The sequence below is a fragment of the Neopsephotus bourkii genome, unplaced genomic scaffold (assembly GCF_033783945.1).
Source record: "Neopsephotus bourkii isolate Nb327-2 ecotype Australia unplaced genomic scaffold, CSIRO-AGI_Nbou_v1 NB_740, whole genome shotgun sequence".
NCBI classification, from domain to species: Eukaryota; Metazoa; Chordata; class Aves; order Psittaciformes; family Psittacidae; genus Neopsephotus; species Neopsephotus bourkii.
In genome coordinates, this window is record NW_026901238.1 from 3,075,075 (window position 1) to 3,096,404 (window position 21,330).

A 21,330-nucleotide genomic window follows, 5' to 3' on the forward strand; every position below is an offset into this window, starting at 1 on the left:
TAATTGCATATGTACTCAGCATTGCCATCACCTCTATACTTTGGAAGCTATCTAATGGGAACTATTAATAATTATACTGCTTGCCTTTTCTTCTTGGAGGGCCAACCTATGGAGGAGAACTTCCACACCTTCCCCACCAGCCTATTTGAGTAGCATTTGAGAATTTCAAAGGTTTTGAATATCCCTTGGGTATTTTGAATATCCTTGAAACCAACCTGGCCTTTTTGCTGGGAACCAGCATACTGCTTATGGTTCAAGTCTTGTTTAAGGTTAAACAACTATTTAAGAATAGTGCCAAGAGATCTTCCTCAAGGCTGAACAGTTATGAGTGGCAGGGTGTGTGAGATAGTATGGGTGAGTATCTAGGTCTGTGAGCCCCTCCAGTGCTTTGGAGCTTCACCCCTTAGCAAATGCAAAATCTGAAGAAAAACTAGTAAAACCTTTAGAAAAGTACACTGTCATCCGGCAATACCAGAGAGATACAAATAACTGCAACGTGCTGGGACCTGGCCCATGCCTACAGAGCCCTGCTCAACACTATCTAGTACCTTCAAGAGGAAAAGAAGGTCTCTGGATCTGATGGCAAAGCAACAGACACCACAGCTACTCCAACCCCGACAACGAGCACAGCAGCTACTCCAACCCCGTGATGAGCACTGCAGCTACTCCACTCTAACTCTGACATCAGATGCTGCAGCCACTCCAATCCCACTGAAAGACACTGCATCTGAACCAAAGAACCAATCCATGCCCCTATCAGTCACTCCTGTACAGAAAAAGAAAGGGACATGGAAGCCACCTTGAGTAGTGAAACAGGACAAACAGGGCTTTCACAAGAAACAGAGGAAGTGGTAGAACCAGAGGTAAACTCTCGGTCCCTGTCTCCAAGTGAGCTGCAGGAGATACTAAAAGATTCCAGCCATTGTCCATGGGAGCACATTATCACCTGGCTGCTACAATGCTGGGACAATGGAGAGTCCAGGAGTAGCCTGGTCTTCGAGGGTAGAGAATCCAAGCAGCTGGAGTCACTTTATAGGGAAGCAGGTGTTGACAAGTCAATTTGAAAAGGGATACAATCCCTCAGCCTCTGGAAGTGACTCCTATCAGCTGTGAAGGAAAGGTATCCCTTCAAGGAAGATGTAGGCAATAGAGAGGGGCATCCAGTACCTGAGGGAACTGGAACAGGGGCAAGCTCTGGAACACCTTCAATACACTGAGAAAGAAAATAATCCAGGTCCTTCTGAAAGCTGGTTTGCCTTAAAACAGAGTAAGATCAAGGGACCTGCATTGGAGATCCAATTTTTGGAAATAAAATGGCTGCATGGATGTCATCCCATCCCAAACTTTCGAACACTGGAATACACATTTAGCAAAGGTCACGTGGTTAGTTACTAAGATCTGCCAGCCGGGCTGGCCAAGCCCAGTCAAAACTCCTACATACCATAGAAGGGGGTAAAGTTCCTGTGGTGCACATAAAGAATTTGCTGGGGAAGACAGTCTGGGTTATTCCTGCCTCAGCCAAAGGCAAACCCACTCATGGGATCACTTTTGCTCAAGGATGTGGGTGTACTTGAATGGTAATGCAGAGGATGGGGAAGTCCGGTGTGTACCTCAAAAAGATTTGATTCTGGGTTAAAATAGCCAATTACTTAAACTGTATGATGCTGAATAACATTAAATATTAGTGCTTTTACTGCAGCAATCCATCACTGTGCTGGACACCTTGTGGTACCCATCTCCACTGCTTCAGATTTGAGGATCTAAACCTAACTCCCTTTTGATCACCCCATTAATGAAGAATGAACTTTGATAAAATTGGACCAGTGCAGCACTGATGGAACTAAAATGAGCTTCAGCGTGCAACAATCCAACACAGACACCATCCATCCTTTCTGCCTAGAGAAACTGTTATGACAGATGGAGTCCCAGATCATGGAACTCCACTTTTGTAGGGATGGCCCACAGACTAAGGGAATGATCTCTGTGTGTATATATATACACTTATACATCTAAAGATGGTAAAGGTGATGGTGGGAAGTGTGGGAAGTGTCATGATGTGAATGGTATGAAATAGGGAGTGGATGGCATCCTGGTTTCAGCTGGGATAGAGTTAACTTTCTCTCTAGTAGTTGGTATAGTGCTGGGTTACAAATTAGTCTGAGAATAATGTTTAAAATATGACATGGCCTCAAAAAAAACCCCCCCAAAATAATAGAGCAGTTATAAACAAGTAGGTAAAACCTATTATATTCTCTGTGTTATAATTGTATTTACCATATTACATACCTGATGGATTCCTAACACTAAGTGCACCTGCTGGGGAAAAAGTTACCATATCTCTTGAGTATTAACTTAAATATTGGAAAAAACAGAAGCATTTTCAGCATTCCAAGTAACTGAGTACTAGGAGGGTGCAAACTGAGTGAAGAAGTGATATTAGTAAAAGATAAAAGCATTCTGGAAGTGTTACCATAGTATGTTGTACATAAAAATACAGGGGTTTCTGATGTACCATAAACTACACACTGAAAAGGTGACTACATCCACAGACAACACAGCTGGCAGGTTGCTCCTGTTTTACCGTTCATGTTAGGTCACGGTCAGAGAGGAGTAAGTCACACATTTCAACTGTCGTTATCCACGATTAAACAGCCTGCTTGCTAGTAGTTACAAGTCCAAGGCACTGATCTCTAATCAGAGTTAAACTACAGTGGTTAATGCAGCAGCCATACAGCAAGCAGGTGGCTACAAAGCAACAAGTGGGATGCTAGGTTAGTTTCTAAGCAGCACATTTCCCACGAAGTTTTGCAAGTGTACGTTACCTCAAAAGATCAACTTTTTGCTGCAGCTCAGTGCATGTGCTTTGTAAGCTGTGCTCCACTGTCTGCCTCTCCTCTCTCTCTCTGTGGAGATGCATGTCATTTGCGTTAACCAGAGCAGCTTCCAGTGCTGCTTTCCTTCCTTGCATTTGACACACCTGCACCTTGAAGGCATGGCTGCCTGCTCTGGCTTTAACACATGGTTTCTCCAATTCTGAATCCATCTCAGTCATTTCTTCCAGGTCTGTAGAATCAGCCTCCAAAGGTGAATGGACATTCAAATCTGTTCCCTTGTCTGCACTGTTACAGTCACTGGGCAACTCTTGAAAGATGGGATCCATTTCATCTGGCAGCTGAGATTGTTCTGAGCTGGAGTAGGAGCAGCCAGGACTGGGAGGCTGCACCATCTCCTGCTCTGCTGCTTGCAATTTGTGCTGCAGCCTGACTATCTCAGCAGCCATTCTGACATTTTCCTTCACTGCTTGTTCATGCACTTTCTGCAGATTTAAGAGGACATCCACATCATCTCCCAGAGGTGCTATACCACTAAAAGCAGCAATTCTGCTCTTTGCGTTTGTATACTCATTTTCCAGGACCCTATAACGATTTTGTAGTGCAGAAAAACAATGGGTCTCACACTGCAATTTCTGTATTCTCCCTTGAAGGTTTAAGATTTCTAAATTCATCTTGGCCTTTTCTGTTTCTGCTCTTACACAAATGTCCTGGTTTAAACTCTCCAAAGCAAGAAGTTTGGAATTGAGGTCTTCTTTCTCTTGCTTATATTCACTGTGAAGTCTCTCCAGCTTTTGCCTAAACAGCTTCCCATTTTCCTCCACCACAGATATATGCTCCTCTTTGCTCTTTAGCTCTTTCTCATGGTCATTTTGGAGTTGTGTTATTTCATCATTCAGCCTTTTCTCTTGCTTCTCAGCAGCACTCCTCAGATCCCACAGCTCCTTCTGAAGCTGCTCCCTCTCGCACACAAGCTTGTTCACTTCTTCCTTGAAGATTTTCTCCAGGAGATCTTTCTCCTGGGTGAGGGCAGAAGAAATGGCCTTTTCATTTGCCAGACTTTCCTTCAGTTGCTCGTGGGCTTCAGCAGCCTTCTGAGCAATTTCATCCTTTTCAAACTCCCACTGAGATTTCGCCTCTCTTTGCTGTTCAGCAAGTTCACGCAGCTCTCGCTGGTAATGTCCTTCCAGATTTTGGATTGTTTCTTCGTATTTATTCACAAGTGTTTGTGTGCTGGCAGAAAACGGAGTTTCCACATGAGATGCTCTCCTGTTACAGTCACTTCCCATTTTTTTCCTAAACATGGTTAGCATAAGATATTACTAAACTCTGGGCTAACTCAAACAGATTCAAATGGCTTTTTAGGTTGAATAAAACAAGCTGACAAAAACCCCCACTTTTTCCCTGAGTTTTAGATGAAGTACTACGTGATGGGTGTTTCTGAGAGCCAAAGTTAAATTTGAGGCAAGTTGTTGAACCTTTCAAAAATAAAAACCTAATTGCCTTGGAAAAGTGTAACTCATGAAATATCCTCAGGAAAGCTTTGGTGTACAATATATGCCCTTCGATTCTTGTGATAAGATTTGTAGGCACAGATGTTCTTACCCCCATCACTCCCTGTCATCTCTGGAGGGTTTCAGTTTCTTTTAACAGTTGATCTTAGCTAAAAGCATTTATCATCCAACCTGTTACCTCTTCAGAAAAGAAGTCTGAAAACCCAAATGCTTTACAAGTACAAAGCAGGGATTTGTAAAGCACAGAGATCCTGAGCAGAGACTCAAGTCACTAATGTCTGGTTATGTTTTAAAACTATTGTTGCATCTGTGTGAGTTAAAAAATCAATATGAAATACCTGCTTAAGAAAGGCCAGAAGAAAAACAACCCCTTGACAGTTCCCCAGTGTTGTGGAATAAAACACATAACAGCATTGTACAGTTTGTACTTCAATTAAACATCAGGAGTCAATTCTGCACTAGGTTCATGGTCACCATGCCAAGCCACTGAGGTCAGTGTATGCCACCACTGTCCCTACCAGCAGTGACACTTACCTTTCCTCCTCCAGGTCCTGCTCATGCTTCCTCAGCAGCTCTTGCTGGAGTTCTTCCTTCTCCAGGGCATGCACCTCAGCCATCATTTTCAGCTGCTCATGAAAGCCACGTTCCAGCTCTACCTTCTCTTCCTGCAGCGTCTGCACTAAAACTCTCATCTTTTCTTCCACCCAGACACCATTTTGAATCAGTTCTTCCCGTTCTTGACTAAACTTCTCATTTATCTGATCCAGTCTGGCTCTAATGTCTTCTTCATGCTCCTGCCTCAGTAGTTCTTGCAGATTGGCTTTTTCCTCATCAAAACGCATTTGTAATTTGTTTTTCTCATCATTGTGCTTACAGTCAAGCTTTTCCTGCTGTTCTCTGAGCACTGCTGCCTCTCCTTGCAGTTCTACGATTTGATTTTTAAGACCAGTTATTTGCTTTTCCATGACATGCATCTCTTCAGTGTACTTCTTCCTCATATCTTCTTGCTGCTTTTCAGAGTGGATTTTTGTCTCATCTAGCTGCTTTTCATAATGGCTCACCTACAAAAAGGAAACCAGGTTGGAATGGCTCGTTTTCAACAGAATGTTCTACAGAAATGTTTTCTCAACATTTCTGCACAAAATGTTTCCATATATTCTACAGAATATTTTGATTTGCACATTAGCACCTTACATTGATTTCCCCTGCAAAGAATGCTAATGCCTAGCTTAATTTCTTACTTGGTGGGTTAAAAATGATTATTACATAGAAGTCAGTGAAATTCATGCTTTTCCATTAAACGAATTTGTGAAAAGAGAAGTCACTGACTACTCTGAAGCCCTAAGTCAGTTTTGCAAAGTGCAAGTGGACTGTATTTCACCGATGACTTTTGGTGCATTTTTCTGGTTTGGAGGCAGATTTTTTTGTGTGTTTTTTTTTGTTTTGCCCTTTAAAACAAACAAACAAAAAAAAAAACCCCAAAAAAAAAACCCAAAACCCAAAAAAATCCAAACTGATAGGAGACAAATACTTAAGGAAAAGTAATTATTTTGGGGTGATTTTTTATCAGTCCCCCTTTCCCCACTCCCATCCCAGCTGCAGCACAATACAGTTTCAATGTACTTTCGTTACGCCATATGTGAAATGAATATCTATAGTCCTATAACAATATCTGATAAACACAGGGGAAGCCTGATGGGACCCCCAACTTCTGCTCCTGGACTGACTCCCACAGAATGAGTCTGGCCATCTCTACACCAGTGCACCTCACCTGCAGAGGAACACTGTGACCCTGCCAGGGATGCCAGCACAGGCTGGCAGTGGGCATGCTGTGCCATGTCCAGACCTCTGCCAGCTCACCCTAGCACCCCAGGCACTACAGTGGGGCCTCAAAGCCCACCCAGACCCAGTCTATCTCCACGTAGAACCAATGGAGATATTTCTGCAAGCATGGCAAGGATAACCGCAGATGGACACACAGGAAACAGGAAGCTGACTGCCCATTTTCAGTAGCATGCGTATCATAACAGCAGTTTTCAGCAGACGCCACCAGGCTGCACAAGCATAGCATTTAGCAATGAAGACTCCTGCCAGCAGCCTTTCTAACCCACAATTATCCCATGCCAGCAGGAATGAAGCGGCTAATTCAGATACAGCAGGCTTTCACTACAGGAAATGCAATACTGCCTCGGAACAGCTCACTGCTCTCTCTTTAGCTGGTGGGTGGCATGTGTATCTGCCACAGCATTCATTCAGCCTTCTCCAGTGCACCTCCATGGGAAGAAGGAGCAGGGAAGCTAAAGGCTCAGGTTCACATAAAGATTATAATTTGACCAGGAATTAAAAGTCCTTCTTCAAGAGCCTTCCACCTCTGAAGAGACTGAAAAAAGGGTGAAGCTTCATTTTAAGTTAAAATAGCTTACTGTGTCTTCAAGCTCCTGTTTGAGGTGATGTAGATCCCTGTGATGTTGCTCCTTCATTTGCTCAATAGCCATTTCTGCCTCTATGCTCATATTCAGTGGGTTGCAGTCTTCTGAACCAAGTCCTTCAAAAACAGTAATTATATATATATATATATATATTTATCTCCTTGGAGGCCAAAGAGATACATTCTCAACAGAATTGTTTCCTCAATTTAGATTTGTTTAGGGAGCTGACTTGCAGCTCTTACGTTCCCACTGCACACACAGACAAAAAACTACGAACATTAATTTCAGCTTTGAAGATAGTACAACAGCCATATTCCACATTAAACAGCAAAACGGAGGTGGTGTTTGAGTCTTACTGTGTGGGTTTGAGAAAGTTTTTACTAATTGCCTCTAAGATGTTACCATACCTACAGCAGAGAAGTTCGTTATACAGGAGATGTGCTTTACCTTGGTCAGGCTCAATACCACTATTGCCATGACTTTTCATATCAATGTCAAACTCTTCCGACAGCAAGTTCTTCAGCGAAGGCCTGAGCACTTTGCCTTGGGCACGGTACTCCTCCAGCTCTGAGTGCAGCTCATCTATCTGGTCTTGCAGCTCCTGAAAGAGGGGAACAAGAAGCCTGAGTGAAAGCAACCAAAGACAGCTCAGCAGCTGTACATTCACACACTCCCACAATAAGACATTTAGAAGGGAATTACAGTAGGTAAAGACTCGTCAATAATCCTGCTATGATGCCAGAGTTAGTCATCCTCCTACCTGCAAAACAACACCCTTCTCCAGGTTACAACATGTGCAAGCAACAAGTATGTTTTTTACTAAAAGAGCAGAACCTTCTTCAGACAGCCTGTGTATATTCTGCCTGTACAGTATATCATGCTCCAGGACCTTTCACTTTATTCTTTCTTCTGATGACCTTTTTTTAAACAGCAGTTTAGGAACATTTTCAAACAGTCAAGAAACACCCCCTCAAACTCCATCTACTTGAAAAATCAAATCAGAAGCAAAAATGTCAAATTAGGAAAGAGATACCCTCATTACAGCATTTACCATCTGGTACTTCTGCCCACTTGCCAATGGAATATCCTGAGTGTTTGTGCCAGATGCCATGCGCTCAGCTTGATAAACAGCATTTACTGAGGAATGTGAATCCCTGAATGTGTAAATGCAATTCTGAAGACTGGAAAGGTTCAGAAAATAAACCTCAAATCCTGATTCATATCTGCCAGTACTCAAGACAATCAGTTGCATATTCAAGCAACATTTTATCAAAATCAATTCGATGAATATTTGTAGACAATTTTTGCCTTTAAACTGCAACTGCTACTGTTCTGTTTCAATTTAGAAAACCTTTTGCCAAGGCAGTCCTTTATTGAGTGAAAAGGATCATGCAGAACCGATAAGCCAAATGCTGGTAACCATTGTAGTCATCAGAAAACAGGTATGTAAATAGACAGCTTGCAGGCCCCCCATAAAGAAGTATTTCAGCCATAAAAGATGTGGAGAGGAGAAGACAAGTTTTACCTTTTCAGTTTTAAGAAACACTACTGTTTTGGAAACCAGCAAAACTGAGCTATATCTTATTTCTAATGTAGAGTTCCTGCAACTCTGGATACAAATTAGGACAAAGATTATTTCATAAATCAAAAAAAATGCTAGTGCACAACTGTGCAAGAAGTCAGGCTTGATGTACAGCTGGGGAATGAAGGAGGCTCCACAGACCCCATCCCAGCCCTCCCTTATGGAACTTCATCCTTTTAGCTCAGCCAGGAAAAACACTCAGCAGCACTCTATTGCTGCTCTGTGCTGATGTCTGCAGTGAGGATGTTCTTGATGAACATGGACAGACAGGTGCCAGGTCTCCAGCCCTGAACTTCACTTACTCTGCACTGCTGCTGGTACTCGCTTCTCATCTGTGCCAGTCTCTCCTCCTGCAGGAAAAACTCTGTGCTGCTGGGATCCAGGTCCCCAAACTGAAATGGCATAAACAGAATACAGTTACTCTTACACCCATCACATCACCTGCTCATCAAAACCTGGGTGCCATCCACAGGCAGCCTGGCAGCCTGCACCCCCTCCCCTCTGTTTATCTTATTTTAAGCTCTGCTTCACTGCTGGTAAGGGACAAAGAGCAACCTCCTTAGAAGATACTAGCCATAACTCTCATGCTAACTTTTATTTCAGACCTCAACTTTCTATCTTAGCATATGCACATCTCAATTTAATAAATAATTCCAGCTTTAAAGAAGTCTGGAAGATAGCTTCTAGGTTAGAATCACAGTACTCAAGCCTCTGCCTATAGAGTCACACACACCCCAAAATGCCTTTGAAGAAGCTGTTATTCTGATGAGTTTACTGTGATACAACCATGATCAGCTGTTCTCCTCACTTTTCACTTAAGATGCAGCATAGATACACCTCTTGTATCATCTTCCCTAGAAAGGGCCTGCATATTAGATCTATCCAAAACATTGTGCTGGGGAACAAAATCCCCGCAGGTCTGCAGGATGATTGCTTCACCGTAAGGCTCCCTGCTGTTAATTAGTGTAAAACTACAACTAAGATGGAGTATCTCTAATTTCCTTAACTGGAAGTGAGGCAGGCAGTCCACATCAAAAAGCAGGCTGTGCTTTGGTACTGTCTGGATAGGGACCACAAGAGCCTCCAGGTATTAAATTGGCAGCTTGAGTGCAGTAACCAAAAAGCAATTTAATTCTGGAAGCATACTGGGAAGAGGAGGATTTACCTTCTCAGTCAGGACGTTTTCCAAGTTCCTCTGTAGTTTGCTTGCCAAACTTTCATACTTGGACAGTTTTTCTCCCATTTCCAATAGCTCACTTTCCAGGCGGCTGTTTTTCTGCAAACAAGAAACCACCCCAACAGCCTCAGATTTGGAAGGAGGAAGAAGCCTTTAGCACACTCTCCCAGTCAAATCAGAGCATGACACTGCTACAAAACTTCAGCCAAAGACAAAAATTGTGAATCCATGCACATGCAACCCTCCTGCTTGAAGCAGGACAGCAAGTGTGTGCGCTCCTCTGGCTCTTCTCACCTTTCAGCTGGCTTCTTTAGAAAGAACATTTTACAATGACCCTGATGCTCACAGGACAACCACCCCCTTTATAAAGCTTCCCACCTGAACACTGTAAGGGTGCATCAGCTCCCTCCTGTGTTCATAAGACAACACCACTACTGATTACATTTTGTTTTTATACTGAGCAAAAGTTAATTACATGATCAGCAGCAGACAAAAAAAAATACCTAGAACAGGAATTGAATCTGTGGAGTCATGGGTGAGTAATGCCATTGCGTTAGGCAGCAGTTAAATCATCAAAAGGGATAGCAGCAAGCTTGTTTAAGAGGGGTTTTGTGTGTCTGTTTTTAAAACAACAATTTAAACTTTGTCAAGAAATTAGCTCCTGGCTGGACAGCCAAACAGCCAGCAGGGCACACAGCCCTTCTGATAACCATACGCGTGCACACTCTACACTTGATGGCAGCAGAAACTCGAACTGGAGCTTTATTAATCCAAGGAGTAACCTATCAAGGTGACCTAAAAAACCCAGTTCTCATAGATAGGCCTGTATGTTGCTGCTGAAATTACTTTCAGATAGCTCAGCATGCACTGCAACACATCTCCTCAACAAGGACCATGCTGCAAGTGGTGCTCCCCTTGTCTTTTGGGGGCATCCTTTGTCTTTTGGGGGAAAAAGAGAGCCGTATTTAGTGCCCATTACCTTCAGGGAAAGGGCCAGGCGGTCGCGGATGTAGTTCTCATCATTTTTCAGCTTTTCTATCTCCTGCTCCAGATCCAGGCGCTGTTTGTTAGCCTGCTGCAGGATTTGCTCCCGCTCTCTCTGGAGCTCATTCTTTAGAGCTGCAATTCGCTCCCTGTACTCCTCATCCAGCTTCCTACAAAGGCACCGGAAGTAAGAAGAGCTCTTAAAAGGAGCAGTCAGCCAGTGATGCTGCAAATGAAGCTCAGTGGTAATAAGCAGGTGTAAAGCTGCTAACCTCCATCTCTGAGTCCCTGAAACACTGTGGCAACGATGCCAAAGAGGAGAGGGATGAACCGGGATACCATACCTGAGGTTGTACTCATTCCGGCGCTCAATTGCAGCATGGTGGTCATCCACTTCGGAGGCCATCAGGAATTTCAACTTTTCAGCTTTTTCCAAGTCCGACCGCAGCTTCTCTTTCTCTCTGGCCACTTGGTCAGCTCTCTCCCTAGGGTAAGCACAGCTGGTCTGGATTAGGTCATCCCTCAGAGCTCCCCCAAAGAAGATCCTTGCAAAAGGCTCATAAGAGAAAAACAGCTCAGAAAGCTCTCCAAGGGTCTTATCAAATGCATTTAGTCATTAGGTGTGAACTTGCACACACAGCTCTGGACATCCCCTCCTAGGTCCACAAGACCTCAACGCATGAACTCCTCAGCTGTGGTCTAGACCCCTAAACTGCAGTGCTATGCCATTTTGACAGGCCACTTTCCGCCCGTTTATTTGTTCTCTTGTTTTATTACCTTTACCACTTCACCCTTACACTACACCCACCCAGGTTTTCATCATAAGTTGGTAAGATCTGCTACACTGAGCAGTTCTCTTGATGATAACTTGACAACAAATCTCTTCACACATAAGTTATTTACACATGTAGATGCAAGCACAACAAAAACCTCATCTTTTCATACAAGCAAAGTGGGCAACTTGCAAGCACAAGTGGTGAGCCAACAAGTAACATGACTTAATGACCTTGCAGTCTTGATGACCAGTGAAAGTCATCTGTGGTGTTGCATGGGTTTGAATGCATAAGCTGATAATTATCTAAGCTATTCAAAGATTTACAGTACAAACAAAACACCACTAGCAACTGGAGTTCATGCACATGGCAGACGGATGCCACAGTTACATAAGAGGAACGAACCAATGCAAAACTGAGGGTGCAATGCTTAGAGTGGCTGTCTCCAAAGTGTGGTGGACAAGGTGATCCATTGGTATCTATATGAAGAAATATTTGAGTTCAGTAGCACATGCATATAATTCCTATATTAAACATACAGACAGGGGAATATGCTTCTCATCTCCTATGCTCTCTTAATAGAGAGGCCTGCATGGCAAGTCCAGTGCAAATTCAAACCATGTTGACTTTCAGAGGAAAAAAGCAGGGATCCAAGGTGGTTTTGTACCTCATCCATCCCTTTATCACATGGCAAAACCTATGTAATGCTACTGCAAGAAATCGGTTAATATTAAAGGTACTGCTTATCAAATTGCACCAGCCTCCATCTTCAGGTTTGCATTCCTTGGCCATCAACAACTGTAGATTGCAGTGACCATTTCCAGACCGCAGAGCGGGGCTCTGGGAACAGCCTACTGCTTGGATTTTATTAAGTCTATTTTTCTGCAGTACTTGGGTTTGAGTGTTTTAACCATGCAAAACGAGAGCACTGAAAGTCTCTGACCAAGCTAGCAAAGAGCTCTGCCTTCCAGCGAAAGGGCAGCACCACATCAATGCCCCTCAGAGAAATGCTGTGAACCATCATTAATCAGCTCCTACTTAAGCGTCTGCTTGGCCAAAGGGAGAGGCAGCGAGGAAGCAGCAGAGGTGGCAATCTGGGTGACTTACAGCAAGTGTCTGATCTCCATTTTGAAGCTTGCCAGGGCTGCCTGCTGGATTCCATTCTTGGTTATTAAAAGCTCATTTTCCAGAGCCAGCGTCAGCTCTGTCAGGTTCACCTTCCCATCCAAGCTGAAGTCCAAAGCCTGCAGAACACCACATTGTTAGAGCAGAACAAGCATTCTTGCCCTTCAGGAGCCTGAAGACATTTGTGCATGGAGTGACAGAATAAAATGAGGAGGCTCAGAAGAAACTAATCTGTCACAAATGTCTTTGGGGCAATAACCAGACATCTCTGACACTTTCCTATGTTAAAGAGCTGCTGACAGCTGTGGAGATGGAAAGTGTCTTGGCTGTGCTGCAAGACCAACAGGAAATTAAGCCTATGCCTGATTAAAACTACTAATTCTCTAGAGGACATAACTACACCACCCTTCTCATGTCTTCAAATGCTGCAAGAAAGTGGTTGAAGATGCTCATGTTAAACAAAATCAGCTCTTGCAGTAGAAATGCAGAAACAGCCTTGTAGGAGGTATTTGATAGCAAGTATCCCACCTCTCACAGAGTAAGGAATCATACAGAATCGATCATATAGAATTGTTTGGATTGAAAATGACCAGAAAGCTCATCCAGTTCCAACCCCTGCCACAGGCAGAGACACCTTCCACTAGACCAGGTTGCTCCAAGCTCTGTCCAACCTGGCCTTGAACACTGCCAGGGATGGGGCAGCCACAGCTTCTCTGGGCAACCTGCCCCAGTGCCTCACCACCCTCATAGGGAAGAACTTCTTCCTAATAGATATCTAATGTAAATCCACCCTATTTAAGCTTAAGGCCATTTTCCCGTGTCGTATCCCTACAGGCCCTTGTCAAAAGTCCCTCTCTGGTTTTTGCATCAGTCCCTTTAGCCACTGGAAGCTGCCTTAAAGTCTCCCCACAGCCTTCTTTTCTCCTTCAACTGCTTTTCATTTCCTTCAACTTCAGGAACACAAAGTGGAGCACAGAAGGGCTGGCAGTGGGACTGAAACACTGTGAACACTGTCATCAGTGTCATCAAAGCAACTTACAAGAGTAAAGCAACAAGCAGAAGGCGTATCACACAAGTCCCCTGTAAGTAGTACCATGTTATCAAACTGGTCTACAAGTAGGTTTTAAAGCCTGAGCAATGGCAGAGTTTATTACCACCTGGATATCAATACCCACACAGCCACTAAATGCCAAAAGAAATCTGCCATTATTGCTGCTGGGAATGCAGTGATGGTCTCAGAATTACACATGACTATCGTCTCCCAGCCACAGCTTCTAGTGAGATGGGCAGGCAGAATGACTTCAGGTGATTGATTTGCAACCCCCCATTACCCTTTACTCTGTATAATAAAACACTAAGGACTGGGCAAGGTTTCCAAGCTCTGTCCCTCCACTCAGCACAGGCCATAATTCAGGACATCCCAGTGCTGAAAGGTTTGCAGGAGCAGCTGTTCAGCGAGGTAAAGGATTTAGATTCACAGAAGCACAATCATTAGGGTTGGAAGGGACCTCTGGAGACCATGTAGTCCAGCCCCCTTGTCAAAGCAGGGCCACCTAAAGCAGGTTACACAGGAACAAGTCCAGGAGGGTTTTGAACTTCTCCAGAGAGACTCTTTGGGCACCCTGCCACCCTCAATGTAAACAAGTTCTTCCGCATGTTGAGGTGAAACTTGTGTTTAAGTTTATGGCCACTGCTCATCCTATTGCTGGGCACCACTGAAAAGAGTGTGGCACCATCCTCCTGACACCTGCCTTTGAGATGTTTATACGCACTAATGAGATCCCCTCTCAAGTCTTCTCTTCCCCAGACTAAACAGGCCCAGCTCCCACAATCTCTCCTCATAAGAAAGATGCTCTAATTCTCCCAATCATCCTTGTGACCCCCACTGGACCTACTCCGCAGCTCCTTATCTTGTACCGAGGAGCCCAGAGCTGGACACAGTACTCCAGATATGGCCTCACCAGGCTCAAGGACAGGAACCTCAACCTGCCGGACACAGTCCTCCAAATGCACCCCAGGATACTACTCTCCCTTCTGACCACAATGGCACACTGCTGGTTCATAGTCAACTTATCATTTGCTTTCTACGAATACAGGTGACCTCTTCAAGCCAAGCTGGAAGTCACGTTACACTTTTATCATTCACTTCTAGCTCTCTGGGATTAGACTCTTCTCACTAGCACTGGGAACTCTAAGAAATGAAAAAAAGAAGTAAACTGGCTACAGTTCAGCATCCTACACTGGGGTATAAAAAAACAAGGCAAACAGAAGAGGTAAGATGTAGCTGTCAGTTACCTTCAGGATCTCCTGGCTGTTCTCTATGCCCTCCTGGTGCCAGCAGTCAAGGACACCCTCCACACAGCCATAGCCCATCCCATCATCCAGGCTGGAGAAGAGGCAGAAGCCAATGGTGCTGGACATGGCAGAGTGGGTGATCATGCGCCTCCCGCTTTCATCAAAGGACTGTGGAGAGAGGGGAGAGGATGTGATGGGGCACAGGCAGAGCCAGGCATCTGCCCACCCCGTGACGAGAAAGGCTTGGAAATGTAATTTCACTAACAGTATTCTGGAGATTAAGGATTAAGTCTGCTCTTCCTCACTGCCAAGCAAATACCCAGCAGGAGTGCTGCTGCTGACCTCCCAGCACCACAGCACAACCAGGCACTTTGGAGTGTCCTCAATGCTCCAAAAGTGCTTTGCACTCTCTGGTTTTGGTTTCAAGCGTCACCTCCCCTAAAAAGGCTGCAGGAAGCATATGCACAGGTGCTTTTGCTATAGCCCTCAGCTTCAAAGCAAAGATAGGTAGAAGATTCCAAACTCTTCTCCGCCCCCCATCCCCCAAATAGTTAGAGAATATATGTGGGACCTGCATGCCCACAGTCTTCAGCCTACCCCATTTTGAGGAATAGTCACAGCTGCCCCACCACAGAGACAAACGGGGAAGAAAAGCAGGAGGCAAGCTAGGAGCTATTTCCTCAGGACTTCCCCCCTGCTCTTGCCTCTACCCCAGGATCCACCTCAGTTTCCCACCTGCATGGAAAGGTGTCGTTTCAGTTGTCTGTACGGTGTAGATGCTGAGGGCGTCAGTGGCTTTCCATTTTTAAACAAGCCATAGAAGAAGTCCTCTATGCTCATGGTGCCATCTTGCTCCAGGTTATGGAGTACCTCTTCAAGCACCTGCAAGTGGCAGGGGATACAAATCACATTTGCTATTTCCAAAACCACCATGGTAACAATTTGGCAGAGCAGAAAGCACCCTATTCCCAAGGCTCTGCAAAAGAAAAAGGCAAAGCAAGAGTTGCCCGCTACACTGCATCAGCCTAACACTGGTACAGCAACCTTCATATAGAAAATTGTAGATCCACACACACTATGAAAATCCTGCCTGTAGAATGATGTAAGCTCCTGGTCCTCTTGAAGCCTCCGTATCTTGTGAGGCAGCATGAAGACACCTCATTTCGTTCTGCTCTTGAGACAGAGTCACCTCAGGATTCAAGTGCAAGGTGGTGAGACAGACCAAACCCCCAGCAGCTTGAAGTGACCGGGCAAAACACACAGTAAAGCACTGCAAGGTCTTAATAAATCTGTTGTATGCTTCAGGGCAGTCTGCTTTCTGCAAAGCAAGACCAGCCTTATTAGGACCAGAGACGTTAAGGTTAGTCCTTTGCTATTTCTTCACTTACAATTTATTCTTTCCATTTTGTGCCTTAATACCCTGAAAACATTGTATTATGAATGCTGCAAAGGAATACTTGCTCAGAAACACGTTTCATGAAGGAAATTATTACAATTCGTATTTTAAAATACAAATCAGTCTTTTTTTTTTTTTTTTTAAGAAAACTCACCATAAATCGGCGACAAACTTCTTTGCTAAAGAAATAATTTTCTCATGAATTTTTCCTGCAGGACAGAAACAGCCTGCAGGCCCTCAACAAAGTCAAAAGCAACCAGCTCTGAATATTTTAACTAATATGTACTGTCTAGCTCAAAGATTTTTGGGATTAAGGAGACACGTTTGGAATCTAGAATATGTTTTAAATTCCAGTTTACTCTGTGACTGCATGAGAAGACACGCACACTGCATAGTAAGGCTGGCAGCTGCCTTCTACCAGAGCAGTTTCCCATGTCTGGTGGTTTGACACCAACAGCCTCACTGGAAAACCATAAGCTGGGCTGAAAACCACTTTCCAAGTGGTGACCTATGAACCAGCACTTGTGCTTTAGGCTTGCAGTCACCCGCAGGACAGACTTTGTGGGGGCCATGCCAAAACCCAGATGTGCACCATGGAGCAAGCAGGTCTGCACATGGCCACTCACCTCCCCAGCTGCTGCTTGGAGCCCGTACTGCTCACAGATGGAAACAAGCTTTTTCCGGTTCAGGTGGCCATCCCTGGTGATGCCAAGGTGCTCACAGACCTCCTGCAGTTTCTCCTCTATCCAGTCCGGGCTAGGCAGTGAGGTGCCAGGGGAGGCATTCAAGTCATCAGGGTTCCAAAAGCGGAGCTGCCCTGGAAACAGGAGAGAACTGCTCTGGTTTCTGCCCATCCACTGCACACAGCTGAAGGCTTGGGGGACTTGCTGCCGCAGCGGGCACAGCATCCCTCGCTGTTTGTCAGACCCCACAGGACCATTTGCCTTACCCCATCCCCCTCAGAGCACACTCATTATTTCAGTGTATGGCTATTGGACTCTACAAGAAGAAGCAGATCCTGCTCAGCGCTCAACTCACATGTGCCACCAGAGCTGAGGGAACCCCACATACCAGTGAGGATGGGACCACGGCCAGGAAGATTGTGGAAAAGTGCATTTTGCCAACCTGGGCTGGCAGCTAGAAGCATACCCCTGCTGTCTTGGCTACTGGTATGGATGGAGAAGGGACCCAGCCCCTCCTCTTCTGGGCAGTTATAAGGTCAAGGGAGAGGACTGAGCAAGTTGCATACCCATACCAAACCATGACTAGGTCAAGAACTTCAATGGTTGCTTGTCTCCATAAAGGCCAGTTCACAAGCGGTGCTTCCGAAACTCCCATCCCCTTTGAATGTAAGCTGTAGTGTATGTTTTGATCTAGAAATACTTCCAAACACTTCTTCAGGGGAAGGAAAATAATAAAACAAATAATTCAAAACCCAATAGCCTTCAGCTGCACACACTTCCTCTACCTCCAGCAAATGCCTGGAGTGCAGCCTCATCCAGCTGCAAATGCTACTAGACACAAACCAGCCAGAGCTTGACACCTCCCTGCATCCGCTACCTCATCCTGGGGCTGAAAAAGTAACTTTTTAAGGAAAAAAAAAAAGAACACAAAAATTGGTCCCTTTGGATGGAGTAGGTGTTAGAGTGCAGCTGAAATACAGAAGAGGTGTTGAAGCGATTAAAAGCTGCATGGCTTAGTTATAAACATACCTTCGCAAGCTGCAGGTTGTGATGAGGGCTGGTGCCAAAGCCCAACTGTCACCCCGACCATCACCCCGGGGGTCACCCTGCTCTCCCTTGTAGGACAATTAGGAAATATTTAATGACTGGTCCACACTGACATCTAGTGCCTACCATCCCCTCCTACAGGAGCCCCCCAGGAAGGAGCAGGGACCAGGACCCGCTCTTGGGGGTGCTGAGGCCAGGGAGACCAGAAGCACCTGTAGCAGGATAGCCTCTGCATCAGGGAGCAGGAATAAAAGAGGGCAGAAGGGCTAAGGCACAAGACTTTGACCTTCAAGAAGCCCCACTTTTCCTTTAATTCCCAGCTAGGGGCTTGCCTGCCCCATATGCACCTTGTCAGACTCTGCACCACACCAAGCTGGGACTGCTCAGCACACCCAGATAGCCTGACATTTAGTGTGCCCCTCTGATTCATCTTCAAAGCTGAAAAGAGAGTAAGCACATGCAAGTATTGCTGCTTGCTCTTACCCTCAGCCTCATACTCCTCGCTGTCTCGCGTCTTCCAGTGCTGGGGAGAAAACAAAAGATTCCCAAGTTATTATTATTGCAAGACATCGCCCATATGAAAGAGACTCTGCAATCAGCATGAGCTACAGGGCTCCAGCAACGCCGCCAGGCTTTCATCTCCCCACTCCCCTCAGGCTGGCCTGGCAATCCATGGCTCTTTGATGCTCTTTTTTTCTGGCACGCAAGGCTCTTTCATGGGGATAAACCACAGCTGCAGAAAGATGCCTAAAGCCCTGCAAATGACCCTCGAGAGGTGACAGATCAGAGTCCAGCAGGTTGATGGGGAGGGAAGAAGAGATTTGCCCTCCAAGGAAACCACGCTGCTTTGTCTTTAGAGGTATCAGTGGTCAAGATAAAAATTCAGGAAGAGAGAGTTGTGGTTGTTCAGCCTGGAGAAGAGAAGGCTCCAGGGAGACCTTACAGCAGCCTTCCAGTACCTAAAGGCAGCTGACAAGAAAGCTGGAGCAAGAGCATGTAGGGATAGGATAAAGGGGGAACAGCTTTAAGCTGACAAACAGGAGATTTAGATTAGATATTAGGAAGAAGTTTTTCACTGTGAGGGTGCTGAGGTGCTGGCAAAGGTTGCCCAGAGAAGCTGTGGCTGCACCATCCCTGGCAGTGTTCAAGGCCAGGTTGGACACAGGGGCTTGGAGCAACCTGGTCTAGTGGAAGGTGTCCCTGCCCGTGGCAGGGGGCTGGAACTGGATGAGCTTTAAGGTGCCTTCCAACCCAAACCAGTCTGTAGCTCTATGATCATGGGCTGCATATAGCCACTACTTGAATTTGGGCTGTCCCTTCCTTCCAGCACCCTATCTTCCCCTACTTTGGCACATGCTCAGCCAAGCCCATTCCAAACCACCTCCACCAGCTGTAGCTCTAGGTCAGGAGACAGAACTATACTGCCAACAAGCTCTCCACTGAGCTAGCGGCAGAACAAAACCCCAACATACTATCTGCTGGTCTTAAGCCATCCTGCTTCCTCTGTGGCAATACCACATCAGCTCAGGGACACTGGGAGCAGGGCACAAGTACATCGTTTAAAGCGATTTCCTCATGTACTACATGTTGTTATGTTTCTACCACCCTCATCCCAGCCGAGGGTATTTAATCACACACAATGCTCAGTGATATTAACTCCTGATATAGCTGCACCAGCGGCAGATGTCACTTCTCCACTGTTACAAGTGGATACTTCTGCATGCATGTGACTGATGGATTTGAAGTCAAAGTCACCCAGGACATAAAGAGGCTCTAAATCATCATATAAAAGTTCAATGCATCTCATTCAGATTACAGCTAAAAGCCATTAATCTACAATGTTACCATGGAAACTGGATTAGTTCACTAGACCTTTTTTTAGTTCTGCTGTTCGCTCCTGTGTCATCTCCTGGACCAGGCAAGGGCTGTTTGCTGCTGCAGTGTCCCAATGTACCCCTCTGCTTTTGGGGAGGGTCACAGAGCAGGAATCAGGGAGTCCCTTAGATGGAGCGAGGCAGCTTTCACCTCTGCTTTCCGAGGCAAGCAGTCACAGCAGCTTTGCTGGATGCTCTGGAGAAAGCCAAGAACACCTATAATACTGCACTAGAAATCTACAGATTTTGGCCCAAACGAGTGCTGTCCTGCCAGCACCACCATGGAGGAGTTCACGTGGCAGATTCTTGGTTTGCCTGATAAACCATCAGGGTGAACACACAAAAAGCAGGAGCTGAGGCAACAGGTACCACTGAACTACCAAGTGCAAAGACAGAAAATAGCCTGTGTTCCCAAAAATGCATGAGCTGGCACCAGCCCAGCTCAACCCATAGGTGCCTGTGCATGTGCAACAGCCAACTTTGTACTGAGAGAAGGAACCTTTGGGTGCCAGACGGAGCTGCCACGCCACAGCCACTCATCCTTGTCTTTGGGGGGGACACCGAGGAGGAATCTGAGCAGTGATGCTCAGAAGTGGGATCCACTGCTATGTCCAAGTATTTTTGCATAAGCAACATATATTTTAATACAGAATCCGATCAAAACTGTTTAGCACCAGACCCTCTCAAGCTGGGGACTTACAAAACCAAGAACCCCAAACCGCAGCACAAGGTAACTCTGTGAACACCAACAACCTGAAGAGGCTGAATACAGGAGGGCTGTGCACGTGTGTGTGTGCTACAGGCTGGTAACCCCCTGACACTGACCCTGGGGAGCTCATGTGACCTCCCACCCCATGCCAGGGCCTCACTATGGAGGGTAAGGGGGTCCCTTTATGCAGTGGGGACTCAGGGTCAGCCACCGCCAGTGGGAGGACAAAGCAGATCTGGGATGGGTGCAGAGGGACAGTGCATCCCAATGTCAGGCACAGCATTGTTCCCCTGGCCCCGGCAGTGGTACAGCTGGATGCAGGTCACACACATCCAGGCAGAGCGCAGATCCCAGGAATGCATTATTATCTGGGCAGGCACGTGCTTGGCCGGGCTGAGGAGCAGATGGCCGTGGCTTTCAATGCTCGCTACCCTCCAGCTTGGAGCCCAGGCTAGCATCTGCAGCCTGTGCTGTCTGCTCACAGTGGCCTCTCCCCATAATAAGGCAGCAACCTCTCTCCCCCTGCCATCTGCTTCAGCAAGACAGGCCTTTGTTCTCTGCCAGAATATATTGCTAATTAAAACGACGATCAGGAGCACACGCTGAGCCTGTTCTGCTTCGCACGCGGCAAGGTGAGCCTGCGCATCAATGATGATGGACCCTGGTTTTCCCCTCCCTGCAAGCGTGCACAGAGGTCAGTGCCCCCGTCTGAGCAGCCAGAGCACAGACCCCTTCTGCCAGCAACTCTCCACACCCCACTTTGCCAGTTGCCTTCAGCTGCAAAGCACCAGAGTCACATCAATAATGCACTTGTGTGGGGCAAGCGCTATCCTGAGCTGCTCTCTCAGATCCCAGCCTTACAGGACAGTTGCCCTTTGCGAGCCTCACATTTGTACATGCAGGACCTGAAG

At 45.9% G+C, this 21,330-nt stretch overlaps 1 protein-coding gene across 9 annotated transcripts in view; it reads right to left on the reverse strand.

Annotated features, from left to right (window-relative positions):
• The window catches only part of NIN (ninein), a 66,534-nt gene that overhangs the window by 23,642 nt on the left and 21,562 nt on the right, over nt 1-21,330 (reverse strand). For 8 of the 9 annotated variants that reach the window (XR_009725619.1, XM_061354620.1, XM_061354621.1 and 5 more), the window contains exons 5-17: nt 18,320-18,359; nt 16,733-16,923; nt 15,446-15,592; nt 14,711-14,878; nt 12,398-12,534; nt 10,862-11,002; nt 10,513-10,687; nt 9,522-9,632; nt 8,659-8,748; nt 7,222-7,375; nt 6,769-6,890; nt 4,880-5,406; nt 2,823-4,127 (exon numbers count right to left, since the gene is read on the reverse strand). Coding sequence is in view for 8 of the 9 variants with exons in the window: in XM_061354620.1 (XP_061210604.1) it covers nt 2,823-4,127; nt 4,880-5,406; nt 6,769-6,890; nt 7,222-7,375; nt 8,659-8,748; nt 9,522-9,632; nt 10,513-10,687; nt 10,862-11,002; nt 12,398-12,534; nt 14,711-14,878; nt 15,446-15,592; nt 16,733-16,923; nt 18,320-18,359 (3,308 nt within the window). In the remaining variant the exon portion in view is untranslated. The remainder of the gene's footprint in view (nt 1-2,822; nt 4,128-4,879; nt 5,407-6,768; nt 6,891-7,221; nt 7,376-8,658; nt 8,749-9,521; nt 9,633-10,512; nt 10,688-10,861; nt 11,003-12,397; nt 12,535-14,710; nt 14,879-15,445; nt 15,593-16,732; nt 16,924-18,319; nt 18,360-21,330) is intronic. The other variant, XM_061354626.1, reaches the window with a different exon arrangement.